At 51.8% G+C, this 15971-nt stretch overlaps 2 protein-coding genes across 3 annotated transcripts; both read left to right on the top strand.

The window, feature by feature from the left end:
- Window positions 1–705: 705 nt before the first annotated feature.
- ezh2 (enhancer of zeste 2 polycomb repressive complex 2 subunit) lies at window positions 706–8686 on the top strand. Of its 2 annotated transcripts, XM_076049129.1 has the most exons (19): window positions 706–1096; window positions 2223–2343; window positions 2465–2593; window positions 2679–2795; window positions 2889–3009; window positions 3093–3528; window positions 3698–3861; window positions 3961–4058; window positions 4136–4325; window positions 4362–4415; window positions 4716–4882; window positions 4967–5102; window positions 5321–5446; window positions 5540–5718; window positions 5997–6092; window positions 6173–6254; window positions 6396–6476; window positions 6570–6654; window positions 6767–8686. In XM_076049129.1, exons 2-19 carry the CDS (start codon window positions 2230–2232, stop codon window positions 6825–6827), a joined length of 2436 nt encoding a protein of 811 aa, XP_075905244.1. In that variant the 5' UTR covers window positions 706–1096; window positions 2223–2229; the 3' UTR covers window positions 6828–8686. The 2 variants fall into 2 exon arrangements, with proteins under 2 accessions (XP_075905244.1, XP_075905243.1); XM_076049128.1 differs by having other exon boundaries at window positions 4136–4415.
- Window positions 8687–9167: 481 nt separating this feature from the next.
- LOC142903497 (LIM zinc-binding domain-containing Nebulette-like) lies at window positions 9168–15955 on the top strand. Its single transcript, XM_076049175.1, has 4 exons — window positions 9168–9494; window positions 10981–11075; window positions 14556–14640; window positions 15721–15955. Exons 1-4 carry the CDS (start codon window positions 9426–9428, stop codon window positions 15886–15888), a joined length of 417 nt encoding a protein of 138 aa, XP_075905290.1. The 5' UTR covers window positions 9168–9425; the 3' UTR covers window positions 15889–15955.
- The last annotated feature ends 16 nt before the right edge of the window (window positions 15956–15971 follow it).

Here is a 15971-nt window from a genome sequence, read left to right as displayed (position 1 = left end):
TCAAAGTCAGAAACACGTGATGGTTTTGCCACGGGAGGATGCATTTCCGCTGACCTTGAACTCAGCATCAAGACAATTGCGAGGTGTCCACCAATGGCTGTGAAGAAGAGGCGGGTCTTAGTAAACTTGGCGACCCACACGCCGGGCGGAAGTAGCTCTTCATTGGGACTGAACGAGCTGCCATTCTGGCGTCATTCTCCAAAAGTATTGGTGCACGTCAAAGCATCTGTGTTGGTCTGTTAAAAAAGTGGTATTTTCTTCGTGTCAACAGGTGTGTTGCCGCTCGTACGCACAGCTGTCTCTCCTCTATTGGACGCTGCCACGTCGTTGTAAATCAAACGATGCTGCCAAACTCACGACAGAGGTAGCAATAAAGTTTATAAATAGCTTTCCGACTTTATTGGCTGGAAGTTTGCCTTGTCAATTGTTTGTGTTTTGTGACGTTTCAGTCGTATCAACGTCAGTGGCTGAGAATCAACAATAATGTTCAACAATGTTTGTTTTGTTTTTGAAATTATTATTATTATTATTTCTCAGCGAAGAGAACAAAGAAAGACCGTCCACATGTCCCTGAAGCGGCACCACCGTGTACACCCCAATACAATTGGCCCACAGCGCGGCGAGAGCGCACCAATCGCGTGCCGCCTTACTCAGAAGACTTTCCGCTGGGCTCGTGTGATTGGCCCAATCGTTTGGCGCCTCTTGAATCTGATGCGGCCGCGCGCTGTGGGCGGTGAGCACTTCCAACCGTAGCCTCGCCGAGGCGGAAATATTACATTTTATGAATTTCCCCCTTAGCAAAAGTGACTTTAACGGTAAACATAGGCTACTATCACCGCGCCCTTTCTAAAGAAAAGGGGAGGGTAACGCTGGAAAGGTTCCGCTCCGTGTTTGCGCCCACTAGTGGGTTCATTAGACCGGTATTTCTCCGGGATCGCGTCCCCTATACGGAGCTAGCCGCCTGCTAGCCGCGGAGCTAACACTGCTAGCCGAGGCACCGAAGGGCTCATCTCCCAACACAAAAGACCACTCGTCCACTGTCTGTCTCAACGAGCAAACTACACCCCGTGGGATAAGGACGGAGACCCCGGTGCCGGTAAGAGGAGCTGTCAGCACCGCTTTCGACGCATCCGACGGCGGCCAGAGTTTGCTGCTGATGCAGACGAACTGCCCTCAATCTTTGTTCACTCGCCCACTGTTAGCTACTGTAGCTTACCGGTGTGTCGTCCTAAAATAGATCCAACAGCTTCGGGGATCTCTCCCGACCACTGAATAATTACTTTAATACAAAGCTTAGAAAGTAAACAGTGTGACAGCTTGTGTACACAACACTTTAAGGCGTCTGAATGTGACGAGGCTGCAGGTGGAACTTTGAAATGAGTCCAACTTCCAACACATCGTTAGCGCCTTGTTTTTGTGTCCTTCCGCCGCTGCTGGCTCGCCCCGTCTGTCTCGTGTTTTTTCACCTCTTTGTGTTTGAGAAAGTGACAGGTGGACCACCACCTTTTAAAAGAAATACTATTAAATCACATAAAGTAATTGGTAGAGCTTTCTAGAAAGTATAAACGATGCAAAAAAATAATAGTTTCGGTGCCTTCACAGAATTTCAGCACGTGTTGTTAAGGAATTTAGTTCTTACGGAGGCCGGAGTTGCCTGCCCTTTATTTTGAGACGAGATGCTGCTAGTTTTGAGTTCTGGGTACCTGCATCTGTTTGGTTTCTTTTGCAGCGAGCTGTTCATCACTACATCTCAGAAGTTACAATGCAGGTCTCCTCAGTCCAGTCCGTGTTCTTGTTGTGAAGTTCACTGCCATCCATCCATTTTCAATACCTGCTTCCTCCTGAGCTCAGGGTCAGAGGGGTCTGCTGGAGCCCCCGCCAGCTGCCATAGGGTGACGGCAGGGTGACACCCTGGAAAAGGGGCCACTTTGTTAGCGCCACATAGAGACAAACAACCATTCACCTTCACACACACACCTACAGACTATTTTGAGTATCCAATTACCCTCACGTGCATGTTTTTGGACTGTGGGAGGAAGTTGGAGAACTCGGAGAGATCCCACGGAGACACAGAAAGGTCCTGTGCAAACAATGGAACCCACGTGCTGCCGTGTCACCCACGTAGACCTGAAATGATTCTTCCAGAAAATTAACCCAAACAAAACACTGGACGGCAGGTTCTTTTAAATGTTAAGTCCCTGTTGCGTGTCTGGACCCCACAGCTTCATCATGGTGCTGACAGGGAAGCGAGACAAGGGTCCTGCCTGCTGGAAGAGGAGGGTGAAGTCCGAGTACATGCGACTGCGACAGCTCAAGCGCTTCCGGCGGGCCGACGAGGTCAAGGTTCGTTCTCGTGGAAACCATGTGAATTTCCCCTCGGGGATCAAACAATCAGTCAGCCCGTGCGCCGCGGCTGAAGGCCTCCTGCCAAATGAAGCTCATTCTCTGGGTTCTCTCCCTGCAGAGCATGTTCAGCACCAACCGGCAGAAGATCGTGGAGCGCACCGACATCCTGAACCATGAGTGGAAGACCAGGCGGATCCAGCCGGTGCACATCATGACGTCTGTGGGCTCCCTCAGGGGAACCCGTGAGGTCGGTGGGATGCGGCGCCGCTCGGCACCGTGATGTGATGCAGGTTCTGAAGTTGTGACCGGATGCTTGTCTCGGCCCTGTGCAGTGCACCGTGGACAGCGGCTTCGAGTTCCCGCGCCAGGTCATCCCCCTCAAGACGCTCAACGCCGTGGCCTCGGTGCCCGTCATGTACTCGTGGTCGCCGCTGCAGCAGAACTTCATGGTGAACCAGAGACACATCTGTAGTTGTTGTTTTTTTATTACCATTATTATTATTATTGTTATGACCTCTGTTTGTGGCTGTTGTTTCTCTCAGGTGGAAGACGAGACGGTCCTCCACAACATCCCCTACATGGGAGACGAGATCCTGGACCAGGACGGCACCTTCATTGAGGAGCTCATCAAGAACTACGATGGCAAAGTTCACGGAGACAGAGGTGAGCCGTCCCTCTGCCGGGCTCGTCTTTCGGTCCGAGATCCACCGTAAAAAAAAAAAACAACAACCACGTTGTCTCCAAAGAGTGCGGCTTCATCAACGACGAGATCTTCGTGGAGCTGGTCAGCGCGCTGGGACAGTACAGCGACAATGAGGACGAAGACGACGACGACGAACACGAGTTCAAGCTGGACAAGATGGAGCTGTGTGACGGCAAGGAGGACGGCTGCAAGGACGGGCTGGGCGGCGGCGGGGGTGAGGGTGAGTCCACCACTAGCCACACACAAGTGATTGGAGACATGTTTTTGACTGTGTGTGTGTGTGTGTGTGTGTGTGTGTGTGTGTGTGTGTGTGTGTGTGTGTGTGTGTGTGTGTGTGTGTGTGTGTGTGTGTGTGTGTGTGTGTGTCCTGCAGGACGAACCAGCAGCGACAGCAACAAGAAGTTTCCCTCAGACAAGATCTTTGAAGCCATCTCATCCATGTTCCCTGACAAGGGATCTCCGGAGGAGCTGAAAGAGAAGTCCGTTCTTTGGAATATTTCATATTTTTACATACGTGTGTGTGTGTGTGTGTGTGTGTGTGTGTGTGTGTGTGTGTGTGTGTGTGTGTGTGTGTGTGTGTGTGTGTGTGTGTGTGTGTCCATCTCTGATGTTTTTTTGTTTTTTTTTTGTTTTTTTTTTGCGTCCCAGGTACAAGGAGCTGACGGAGCAGCAGCTGCCCGGCGCTCTGCCCCCCGAGTGCACGCCGAACATCGACGGGCCCAACGCTCGCTCGGTGCAGCGCGAGCAGAGCCTGCACTCCTTCCACACTCTGTTCTGCCGCCGCTGCTTCAAGTACGACTGCTTCCTGCACCGTGAGTCGCCTCACCGCCGCCGCCGCAGGAGCCACCGTTGCCCTCCTTCACAGTGGCCTGTTGGGTCTGAGTCGTGTGCTTTTGTGTTCTCCTCTGCAGCGTTCCACGCCACTCCCAACACCTACAAGCGCAAGAACCTGGAGAACCTGGTGGACAGTAAACCCTGCGGCCTGGACTGCTACATGTACCTGATCCAGGTGAGTCTCCAGGAGGTCTTCCAGTCAGCCACAGCGTCTTTTAAAGAGGTTCCACTCACGCGTTCACGACATCCTAGGACGGCGTGGCCGCTGAGCTCCCGGCCGGCGTGGCCGGAGAGCGGGTCAAGACGCCCTCCAAGCGGGTGGCGGGGCGGCGCCGCGGGCGGCAGCCCAACAGCAACGGCAGCAGCCGGCCGAGCACGCCCACCGTCTCCTCGGAGACCAAGGACACGGACAGCGACCGCGAGGGCAGCAAGGAGGACGAGCAGGACACCGAGCAGGACACCGAGCAGGACACCGAGCGGGACACCGAGAAGGAGGACGAGGACAAGAAGGACGACAACACCAGCAGCTCAGGTGAGATCAGAGGCCCAGAGGAGAAAAAGCAAAGCTTGAAGGTCCAGTGTGGAGTTTTTGATAAGAAACGGCCACATGAAGTGGTTGCGTTTTTAGATTGCCAAATTGTTTTTATTGTACTGCCAGGATACACTTTCATTAATGTATTGATAGGCAGTATATGAAGTTTCCCAATATAAAATCATAAATCAGGCCAAAAGTTACACACTGGACCTTTTAAGAGTCGTTAATTCTCACAAAAAAATTAATAAAAAAATAAGCAGACTGACTGAGATCACCTTGTTTTTGCCTCGTTGACAGAGGGGAACTCTCGCTGTCAGACCCCCGTGAAGATGAAGCTGAGCGGCGAGGCCGAGGCGGTGGAGTGGAGCGGCGCGGAGGCCTCGCTCTTCAGGGTCCTCATCGGGACCTACTACGACAACTTCTGCGCCATCGCCAAGCTGATCGGCACCAAGAGCTGCAGACAGGTGAGTCGCGGGGCCGCCACGCGGTGGACCCGCCTCCACCTGCCAGGACACAGTAGTCACAGAGCGCCACCGTTGTCACGGCAGGTTTACGAGTTCAGGGTGAAGGAGTCGAGCATCATCGCCCGGGCCCCCACCGAGGACGAGGACACGCCCCCCAGGAAGAAGAAGAGGAAGCACCGGCTGTGGGCCACCCACTGCAGGAAGATCCAGCTGAAGAAAGGTGACGGAGCAGCTCCAGCCTGCAGAGCTCCTCCTCCTCCTCAATCCCCCCTCCTCTTCTTGCTGTTATTTCTCTTCCTTATTCTTCTCCTCTCCCTGCTGCTCCTCCCTCTCCTCCTTCTCAATGCCCCTCTCTCTTCCTGCTATTGCTCCTTTTTCTCCTGCTTCTCTTCCATTTCCTCCTCCTCCTGATTCAGTACCGTCTCTCCCTCCCCTCAGATGGCTCCTCCAACCACGTGTACAACTACCAGCCATGTGACCACCCCCGACAGCCATGTGACTCGTCGTGTCCGTGTGTCACTGCTCAGAACTTCTGCGAGAAGTTTTGTCAGTGCAGCTCTGAGTGTGAGTCTGGACACGCACACGCACACGCACACGCACACGCACACGCACACGCACCCACTTGCACAACACTCACCCCCCTAACCTCCTCCACAGGTCAGAACCGTTTCCCGGGTTGTCGCTGCAAAGCCCAGTGCAACACCAAGCAGTGTCCGTGCTACCTGGCGGTGCGGGAGTGCGACCCCGACCTCTGCCTGACCTGCGGCGCCGCCGACCACTGGGACAGCAAGAACGTGTCCTGCAAGAACTGCTCCATCCAGAGAGGAGCCAAGAAGGTCAGAGAGGTCACCTGCCAGTCAGACTCACTCCACTTCCTGTCAACGGGAATGATTAAAATTTCCCCCCAAGTGTCCACTAGGTGGAACCGAGTGCTCAGAGGTGGACGGAAGAATACTGGAATTCTAATGTTTAGCACATTCTCGTGACGTCGTGTTGTGATTCCAGCATCATGGTGGGCTGTTGGGTGACGCGTCCACCCTGACTCCGCCCATCCGCCTGCAGGTGACCAGGCCTGCTGACGTCTCTGTTTCCTCTGCTGTTTGTTGTGTCTCAGCACCTGCTGCTGGCGCCGTCGGACGTGGCCGGCTGGGGCATCTTCATCAAGGAGCCGGTGCAGAAGAACGAGTTCATCTCCGAGTACTGCGGAGAGGTAGGACCCGCCCACTTCCCGCTTGTGCTCGTGTCCTGATTGGTCCAGATCTTTCACCGCCGTCCGTCCGGTCTCTGCAGATCATCTCTCAGGACGAAGCCGACCGCCGAGGGAAGGTCTACGACAAGTACATGTGCAGCTTCCTGTTCAACCTCAACAATGGTAGCACAAACCCACACAGAGACCTTTCCCACTGTAACACAGCTCTCTCTCTCTCTCTCTTGCTCGCTCTCTCGCTCTATCGCTCTCTCTCCCTCAGCAAAATACTTGAAACGGTTTCTTCTTTTCCTTTTTCCTCCACAGACTTTGTGGTTGACGCCACCAGAAAAGGCAACAAGATCCGCTTCGCCAACCACTCAGTCAACCCCAACTGCTATGCAAAAGGTAAGAGGTGACCTCTTCTTCACGGACCCAGTTGGTTGAAAGTGAGTTGTGACCCTCACCGAGGTGGAACTCTGCTGCCGCTCTGCTCTGCAGTGATGATGGTGAACGGCGACCACCGCATTGGGATCTTTGCCAAGAGGGCCATCCAGACCGGAGAGGAGCTCTTCTTTGACTACAGGTGGGATCCTGCTGCACAGCGACCCGCTCTCGCTCTTTGCTTCTGGTTCTATCGTGAGATATCACTCCTGGTGACCCTGCTTGCTCTCTGCTCTGCCCTCCTCTGGATGCAGGTACAGCCAGGCAGACGCTCTGAAGTACGTGGGCATCGAGCGGGAGACGGAGATCGCCTGAGTGAGACTCTCCACCACTGGGAGGCCTTAACACTCAAGCCAACACACACACACACATACACACACAAATGGCCACTTCAGGAACACCTCACAGCTTCAGGAAAACTTGGAATATTGACTGACATTTTAACGCTGATGAGGTTTTTTTCTCAATTTTTTCATGACTTAAAAATAACCAACAACCTTGGATTTATGTCTTTTTAAAAAAAAAAAAAAAAATGTTCACTGTCACCAATTCTTCCTCTGCTGTGGAGGCGGAGTCTCTCTGACTCGGGGCTTCAGGGACCAACACACCCATCATCGTCACTGCTGCTGCTGTGAACTCAAGCAAACTGAAAACGGCTTCACTGTGTCTGTGAAAGGAGATGCGACCGCGCACCAAAACACAACAACTGGACTTCTTTTTTATGTTTTTAACAACTTTCTGATGGCAGGGTCAGGTTTTTTCAGACAGGCTCCTGTCATTGGTGGCCGATGACCTCTGCAGCGAAAAACACACACACACACACACAGACCTTTTTGTGGCCCACACTGCTGTTGTGAGTCGGCTGACTGGGCTCAGAAGTGAACAGAAAGGCAGCGGGAAACAGGAAGTGCGACGCCGGTGGGCGTCGGCCTTCAGGATCTTGCGGGAGGCTGTCGAGCAGCTCGGGAGCAGCAGGTTCTTCTGAACAAAGCGGCGCCGCTGCTGTTGGTGCTAACAGGGATCCAGCTGCTGCTCACCCAGCTCAGTTGGCCTCCTCCTCTGTCACAAATGACCGATGGTGTTTTGTGGCTCTGGAAACTTTAAAGGACAAGAACACACGTGGAAGATCGACTGAAAGCAGACCAGACGTTCTTCAAAAGGTGGAGAACATCTCCCAGACATCCCTGCAAGAAGCAGAATGATGAGGCCGAGCTCAGCCTGATGCTGGTGGTGGCGTCTGGGGGGTGCGTCCCACTTTGTTTTCTCCGTGCCTTCAATCCTGTCTAATTTTGATGGTTATTTGTGAAGTTCCGCGTCCGGGAAACACATTTTTTTACGCACCTGGGAAAAAAAAAGAACTTACTTTTGTGATGATCCAACTCTCATCCCCTGTCCCCTTGAGCCCTGACCTCTTGACCCTTGTCTGTTCACTCTGATGTAAATGTTGGTGCTATTAGCAACTTCCTGACCTGCTGTCTGTCTGTCTGTCTGTCTCACTCCGAGCAATACCCGCCTCCGCTTGTGTTTGTCTGACTGGTGCTGCTGTCGCCTTAAGTGATGATGAGTGAGATCCTTCACTGGCAGGGTTCCTGCACGTCCATCTGTCCATCCTGGAGGTCCCAAACCAACCTGCTTAAACTGCTCTTCATTGCCAACAATGTCCAGGGAGGTCTGTCTCCCTCTGCTGGCAGTCAATGAACATTACACACAATACCACCGCTTTAGAAAAAAGCGAGAAAAGCTTTTGAAAGAGATGCAGACAGTCTGGACGTGGAGGAACCCCATGGAAGTGTTTAAACTGCCGCTAATCCCAAAAGACAAAGTACAGCAGCTGCTTTTCTGCTTTGATGTTCTCCTTTAAAAGTACACTTCAGGTAGATGTGACTTCACGGTTGTATGTATGTGACAGAATAAAAATAATTTTGTCTGAATGTGTTTGTGGAATAAAAGTATCATGACGTGTATTTTTTTTCTAACCAGAAATGATGACGCCACCAGAGCTGAAGGTTATTTATCGGTTTCCACCTTCGCTCTCTTCTTCTTCACTTGTCCTCTCGTCCACTCGGGGCTCTTACTTTACCCATCAAGACACAGGTGCTGCCTTTTTTTTTGTTGTAATGTTTACAGGGATTTTGCTGTCCGGAATCATGCAGAATAAAGTGTTATAAACAGTTGTTGCTTGTCCTTGTCTGAATCTTCCAGAGTTTGTGCTTAACTTCCGCTCTCACTCACAGTCACTTTGTTGGGAAGTTTTATAATTAGTCCTCTGACCTTTCAGCATGATGTAAACTTAAGCGGGGAAAAAAAACCTTTATTCAGTCCCACACAGCTGTACACAATGCAACCACAGCTTTTAAAAAAGAAAAAAGGCAGCAACTTAAAACAATGTATGATTTACTTTTTTAATGTTTGAGTTTGTATTTCAAAGGTTCAACATCCTAATCATTAATATTATACAGTTAGTATGTATAGTCATATAATGTATAATACTCGTTTGTTTTTGTTTTTTGCTATTGTTGAATAATATTTCTTTGAACTAATGTCTATACTGCCTCAAAATTGATCCAAAAAAGAAATTACGAATGTTTCGCCGTCTCGGTACAACACTTCCTGTTTTCTTGCGCTAACTTCCGGTGTGCACGTTGCTAACCACCGCCAGCTTGCCGCCTTTGATGTCGACCGCCGCCTCCTCCAGCCCGGAGCGCGGCATCACACAGCTTTCAGGCCGGACGGAGGCTCGCTGAGCGGGGCCACACCGACACTCTCCGCCCAGATAATTTCACCGTCTCTGTGTTTTTTAATTTATCTTCCCAAGCCCCGTCTGTGTGGAGGTTTTTTATTTACCTTTGGTGGGGTGTTCTGTCAGAAAGTGTTCGACTCCGAGCCGGGTGCAAAGTGCGCGAGCCGCTGAGGATGAACCCCCAGTGTGCCCGCTGCGGGAAGATCGTCTACCCGACGGAGAAAGTCAGCTGCCTGGACAAGGTGAGTGGACGAACCGCGGAGCTTCTCCCGGCTCGCTGTTCGCGCTCCACCCCGGCAGAGGGAGAGCGGAGGCGGCGAGCGGTGAACTTGGCGGAGGCGCAGGTGGGTGTGAAAGCCAGAGAGAGGGAGAGAAAAAGAAACAGAGAGAGAGAGAGAGAGAAGATAAGAAAACCTTCCTGTGGTCGGTCCCTAAATGCAACAATAAGGAGTCAATAGTTCAAAGGGGTGAATCACTCAGGAGCGGTTCAGTTCTCTCTGAATTGTGCCTGACGACCACATAACAACAGGAAGTTACTTGTCAGATTCAAAGCCTTTCGAAGTAATCTGCAGTTTTCAGTGGCTCAGGGGAAACCTGCGCTATAATTTGCTACATTAATTATGGCAGATTTTTTTTTTTTTTGAATGTGCCAAGAAAGTTCAGCTCCGATTGATGCCATTGCACACAACAGTTGTGTTGGGAAATGACACAGTGTGAGTGAGCTTGTTAGTTGCCTCCCTGGTTTGTGTTTGCGAGAATTTCTCCACTCATTTTCTTCATGAGTCTTTTTTTTGCTTCTCTGTGCCGTTCACGCAGTGTCCCACAATGCCAACAAGTTTCTTTCATTTTCTTTTCATTTTTTTTTTTTTGGGGGGGGGGGGGGCGGTGGGGGGTAGTGGGCAGAATAATAATAGAAAAACAATAAAGCCAGCGGAGCAGCATGCTGAGTTTCCAGAGTGCTGAGTTGTTTTTGCACGGTGACACCTCTCTGATCATCCGTTGCATAATGCCGATAAATTATTAATTTATCCTCGGCGCTCTCCTGCGTTTGCAGTCTGTCCGACGAGGCATCAGATGACACAACAGCATGTGGGCGCCGCACATCGAGCGAGCGAACGAGCGAGCGAGTGAGAAAGTGGTCACCTTTTTCATAATAAAAGCCTCCGTCTCACAGAGGCGTGAAAAGGCGATGCCACAGATGCTCTTTGGTTGCCTGTGAACAAACAGCACAGCGGCTAAAATCACAAAACCCTGGACTGCTGGGGGTGACACCAGGACATTAGAGAGACATGAGAGACGTGAGAGGCATGGGGGGGGGGAGTTGCTACAGCGTGAAGCACAACATAACAGAGCGCGACAACACCGAGGGACAGGATGACACAAAAACAACACAACACTGTCACTGCACTGTGCACGAGATCCTGAAGGTGAACAACACTTGAGAGGTGACTGGACAAATCTTCTGTCTGCCGCTCTCCAAGCGGGCCAATCAGATTCCTCCTCCACCTATAGAGCTGGTTGGCCACGACCATGGTGGGCGGAGTTACACTGACGTGAGTGTGAAACCAGCAGGTGGCACTGTACCATGTTTGAGTTTGAGATCGACGCAAGTAAACGTCACACTTGGCAGGTGTGTTTTAGTTTTGCATGCACTGTTATTGAATGTGTGTGTGTGTGTGTGTGTGTGTGTGTGTGTGTGTGTGTGTGTGTGTGTGTGTGTTCCTGCAGAACTGGCACAAGGGATGTTTCCACTGCGAGGTGTGCAAGATGACCCTCAACATGAAGAACTACAAAGGCTACGACAAGAAGCCCTACTGCAACGCGTGAGTACTGCGCACGCACCGCCGCCCGCGTGGCTAGCCCGCCGTTAGCACGCTACAGGCTAACGGCTCCTGCTGCGACACAACAGCAACAAGCAAAGGGTCTCGGTACCTTTGACCCTCTGTGTGTTCAAACACCCGCCGACCGTCTGCCAAGTGCTTCTGGTCCTGAGCTCCGGCTCCACGTGTGACCTTTGACCTTTTGAAGGGAGCTGAGCTCACATCCGAGAGAGTCAAAGGGTCTCTGTGATTCTACAAAAATATCCTCCATCCCCGTCACTCTGACTTACTTCTCTACGACTCCCAGCTGACAGTGTTGCCAGGCAACAGCTTAAACATTCCAGGATGTGTCAGGCTAATGTTAGCCCCTCGCTGCTGCTGCTGCTGCTGCTGCTGGTGACTTTCCCCGCCAGTAGGGGGCGACGAGCCAAGACACACCTGTGAGTGAATGCGTTGGGGGTGCCGATAGCTTGGTGACCATTGGCCGGCCAGCAGCTGCGATACGCAGCCTCCTGAGAACCATCACACTCGCCTCTGTTCATAATCAGGTCACTGTCTGCACACACACACACACACACACACACACACACACACACACACACACACACACACAGCCCACTGTGACAGCAGCCACAGCCACTTACCTCACGTGTTATTAGGTGAATCTTTATGCTAATTATCAGAAATGAGCAAAGATTATGCTTATGTAACGCTGCACACATAAGCAGGAAGGTGTGTGTGTGTGTGTGTGACACACACACACACACACACACACGGATGTGCCAACATGACTATATGGGTAAAAAGTGAACCGCAGATCACAGATTGTTGCGATTACATAAGGCAGCTGCCCACATAACCCAGATTCCTGGAGCCTCCACACGTCTCTGTTCGCCGAGACGGAGATGATGCGATGTCACCCGCCGTCTTGCGGAGGGCAGGGCGGGCGGGGGGTCTGGGTTCGGGAGAGAGGGGGGCGGGGCACCGCAGGTGCGATGGACGACTGGCGGCTCAAATCCGACCGGAAGGGAGAAAGAAAATCCAGTGCGATAACCTTGAGAGAGGAGACGTTTGTTTGGAATCACTTTGGAATCAAGACTTCCTGGTGTGTGTGTGTGTGTGTGTGTGTATGTGTGTGGTGTGTCCAGTGATAGTTAAAGAGGAACCAAATCAGTGGAGAAAGAGAGAGGAGGAGGAGGAGAGGAGTTACGTAAGCGGCTCTGTTTGTTTCGTGGTGGTTTGATCTGGGAGTTCCGGGGGTCCGGGGAGGAAAGTGGGAGGAGCCAGCCGCAGGAGGAGGGGATGGGTGGCGGTGGGGAGGGTGGAGGGGGAGAATGGGGGGAAGAGGTGACCCACTGAAGGCCCCCGCTGGCTGCGTTCTGCATGAATGAGTGCGGAGAAAGAGAGCGCTGATGGTGGTGCTGCTTGTTGTTGTGATCAGGAGGCTCCGCCCCCCCTTCCCCCCCTCTCCAACCCCCCCTCTGTTCCCATCCCTCTGTCCCTCCTCCTCTTCCTCCCCGTCCTCCTCCTCTTTCATCTCTTCAATTTTCTGTCCTTTCCAATCTTCCTCCCTCCCTCTTTCATCTCCTCTTCCTCCCTTCCCCTGTCTGTCTGTCTGTCAGTCAGTCTTCCTCCGCTTGTCCTCCTCACTCCTCTTTTTATTCATCATCTTATCTTCATTCATCTTCCTCTCTTCACCTCCTTCCCTCGTTCGTCACTTCTCATTTCTTTTCCTCTCCACCTCCTCTTCCTCGCTTGGAAAAGAAAAGGAGCAGACATACCGAGACTCTTGGCTGTCATACCCACAGTCGGCCTGTAGGGGGCGCCCTCCTCGACTCCTCGACATGTTGACCCCTACAACCTCTCACCTCCTCTTTCTCCCTACGTCCTCCTCTCTCTGGCCCCTCCCCCTTCACACACTCTTATTAATGTCCATCCATGCTGCACTGACTGCACGCAAGACGCATCACACACACACACACACACACACACACACATACGATGACTCAATTTGTGAGTTTGTGTGTGTGTGTGTGTGTGTGTGTGTGTGTGTGTGTGCGTCACCGTCACTGTTGGCTAATGCCACAGCAACATTAGAGACAATCGTCCAACAATATCTACACATACACAAACACACACACACACACACATAGACACACACACACACACACACTTCCATTGCTGCTGTGTTGTGAACCAACTGACTTCATTGAGCAGTGGGAGAAAGGCAGGAAGTGTCTGAGGGTATTATTGGACAAAGTTTAAAGGGTACAGTGTGTGTGTGTGTGTGTGTGTGTGTGTGTGTGTGTGTGTGTGTGTGTGTGTGTGTGTGTGTGTGTGTGTGTGTGTGCTCCACCCATCCAGTGTTTTGTTTCCTGCTTGTGTCAGGTTCCATTGTTGTTGCAGAATACTGCAGCTCCGACTCGCTCGGCATCAGTCTGAGATACAAACACGACGTCGCCTCAGTCCGACCCCTCCAACCCCCCACCCTCCCGACCCCCCCCCCCCCCCCCCGACCCTCCCCACTTCTCCCAGTCCTGACTCTCTGCACCGCCCCGGCGTCTTGGTGCTGGTGTTGAACTGGTTTCCAGTCTGAGCCAGTGAGAAGCACAGAGTGAGCAGACGGGCCTGTCGCTCTCCTGCAGGCGTCACCACCACTTCACACAAACTGTAGCCAGCAGAGAGTGTTTGTGTGTGTGTGTGTGTGTGTGTGTGTGTGTGTGTGTGTGTGAGAGTCCCACAGAGCGACTCTTTGTCTCAAAGGACTGGGTTGCACCAAATGAACAAAAACATCCATGGTTGTCGTTGGTAACCGGAGCAGGTGAAGTGAAACTTGACCACAAACTTTCCTTCTGTGTGTGTGTGTGTGTACGTGTGCGTGTGCGTGTGTGCGTGTGTGTGTGTGTGTGTGAGACTTTCAGGGGAAAAAGGCTTCAATGCAGGGGAGTCCAGACGGAGACAGGAGCTGTTCTAGAAACGTGAATGTAGCCGTAGAAACGAGGATCCTAGAGTCGAGTGAGGGTGCAGTACCGCTGTTTGACCACTGTGTCAGGTCCTCACCAGTTTGGGACCAGCAGCGAGCTGTGCTGTAGCCAGCCACCAGGGGTTGGTAATGGTGTTTTGACGTCACTTTCTGGGCATGATGAGGGAGAAAATGTGAGTTTCAGGACTAAAACTGCCTTTGGGTTAAAACAGTGGAGATCTGCGCTGCCCTCTGCTGGCCGGTTGTTGCGTTTTTTTCCCCGGTTCCTCTGGTCGGTCAGGACATTTCTCCAACCCTGACCTCCTTATAAACAGGTCACAGTGGTTCCCCTCTTCTTCTTCTTCTTCTTCTTCTTCTTCTTCTTCTTCTTCTTCTTCTTCTTCTTCTTCTTCTTCTCCTGCCTCACACGTCTCTCTGTCTTCTTCTTCTTCTCTGGGTTCTTGTCATGAGTCTGGACTGCAGGTCCTGCAGGTCTCATCAGTAACCCTGTGTGTCTGCAGGCACTACCCCAAGACGTCCTTCACCATCGTGGCTGACACACCTGAGAACCTGAGGCTGAGGCAGCAGAGCGAGCTGCAGAGTCAGGTGATGCCTCTCTCTCTCTCTCTCTCTCTCTCTCTCACTCTCTCTCTCTCTCACACACACACACACACACACACACACACACACACACACGGCCCACCTCTCCATCTTGTTCCCGCCCCTCTGCCTCCATGTGGGGAAGAAAACAAACACTGGTTTTCCTCAGGACGTGAAGCCCAGCACCATATGTCCTCACCCTGTGTGTGTCAGTGTGAGTGTGTGTGCCGCTGTGTGTCAGTGTGTCAGTGTGTGTGTGAGGGGGACAGGTGCACACTCAGCAGTAAGCAGAGCAGGACGTGCTGTTTGTCATCAGGTGTATGTGTGTGTGTGTGTGTGTGTGTGTCCAGCCGTGACCTGGTTGTTCTGCTGATCATGTGATGTTTGTGTTATTTTCTCCTGATTAAATCAGCGCACGCATTTTATTTTGCCCTCGTTATGGCAATAATGAAAACACTGATTGGTGAGTAAACAGGAACAAAAATGTATTCATTTTTTTCCTAATTTTGCTCACGTGCTGAGGAGGTTGAGCTAAACCAGTCGCAGTCACTGACCTCCTTCATCTAAACAAGACGTGACTCACAGTCGTGTCGGTTCCGCTTGAGACGCTGACGTGTGTGTCATCAGCTGCTCTGGGACGAACGTGTCCGTGTGTGTGTGTGTGTGTGTGTGTGTGTGTGTGTGTGTGTGTGTGTGTGTGTGGTGTTTAGCTGCTGACTGATGAAGTGAGACCTAATCTGCTTTGTGCTCAGAATCAGGCCAATCATCGAGACAACTCACACACACACACACACACACACACACTTTCTCAGCATCAGACCTACATTTGACCACTTCCTGCACCAGCAGTGTGACTCAAGCAGCTGCAGCCTGCAGAAAATTTTCCCACCGATCAATCTTGAGTCTCTCTCAGCTGATTGGACAGTGACTGGACCAATCAGCATCCTCGGAGGTTAAAGAGGCATTTCGCATAATGTGTCACAGTGTTTGCAGATTAATTTTCTGCCTCTTGTTTTCTCTCGAGTCATTCAAATTTTTTTTTTTTTCATGTGACCTGAAGGCGTGTTTTTCCGTCTCGTCCTGCAGGTGAAGTACAAGAAGGACTTTGAGGAGAGCAAAGGTCGCGGCTTCAGCATCGTGTCGGACACGCCGGAGATGCAGAGACTCAGGAAGACTCAGGAGCAGATCAGCATCGTACGGACCCACACAAACACACACACACACACACACACACACAAAGACAAGCAAGCATGAGTTGGTGTGAGTGTGTGTGGATGTGAGGGGTGCGGTTTGGTCAGTCAGCAGGGTTGGACACACACACACACACACACACACAC

Source organism: Nelusetta ayraudi, unplaced genomic scaffold (assembly GCF_046127955.1).
Source record: "Nelusetta ayraudi isolate G7.1 ecotype Tasmania unplaced genomic scaffold, CSIRO-AGI_Nayr_v1 ptg000110l, whole genome shotgun sequence".
NCBI lineage: Eukaryota > Metazoa > Chordata > Actinopteri > Tetraodontiformes > Monacanthidae > Nelusetta > Nelusetta ayraudi.
The sequence above is the reverse complement of the archived record's forward strand: the minus strand, read 5'-3'. Positions and strand labels throughout refer to the sequence as shown.

Excerpts from the sequence above, each read along its gene's own strand:
- ezh2 (XM_076049128.1), top strand. The coding sequence starts at position 2,230 with ATGGTGCTGACAGGGAAGCGAGACAAGGGTCCTGCCTGCTGGAAGAGG. Across the intron at positions 4,416-4,715 it reads CGACAACACCAGCAGCTCAG|AGGGGAACTCTCGCTGTCAG; the intron begins GTGAGATCAGAG and ends CCTCGTTGACAG. Across the intron at positions 5,103-5,320 it reads GAAGATCCAGCTGAAGAAAG|ATGGCTCCTCCAACCACGTG; the intron begins GTGACGGAGCAG and ends CCCTCCCCTCAG.
- LOC142903497 (XM_076049175.1), top strand. The coding sequence starts at position 9,426 with ATGAACCCCCAGTGTGCCCGCTGCGGGAAGATCGTCTACCCGACGGAG. Across the intron at positions 9,495-10,980 it reads AAGTCAGCTGCCTGGACAAG|AACTGGCACAAGGGATGTTT; the intron begins GTGAGTGGACGA and ends GTGTTCCTGCAG. Across the intron at positions 14,641-15,720 it reads AGAGCGAGCTGCAGAGTCAG|GTGAAGTACAAGAAGGACTT; the intron begins GTGATGCCTCTC and ends CTCGTCCTGCAG.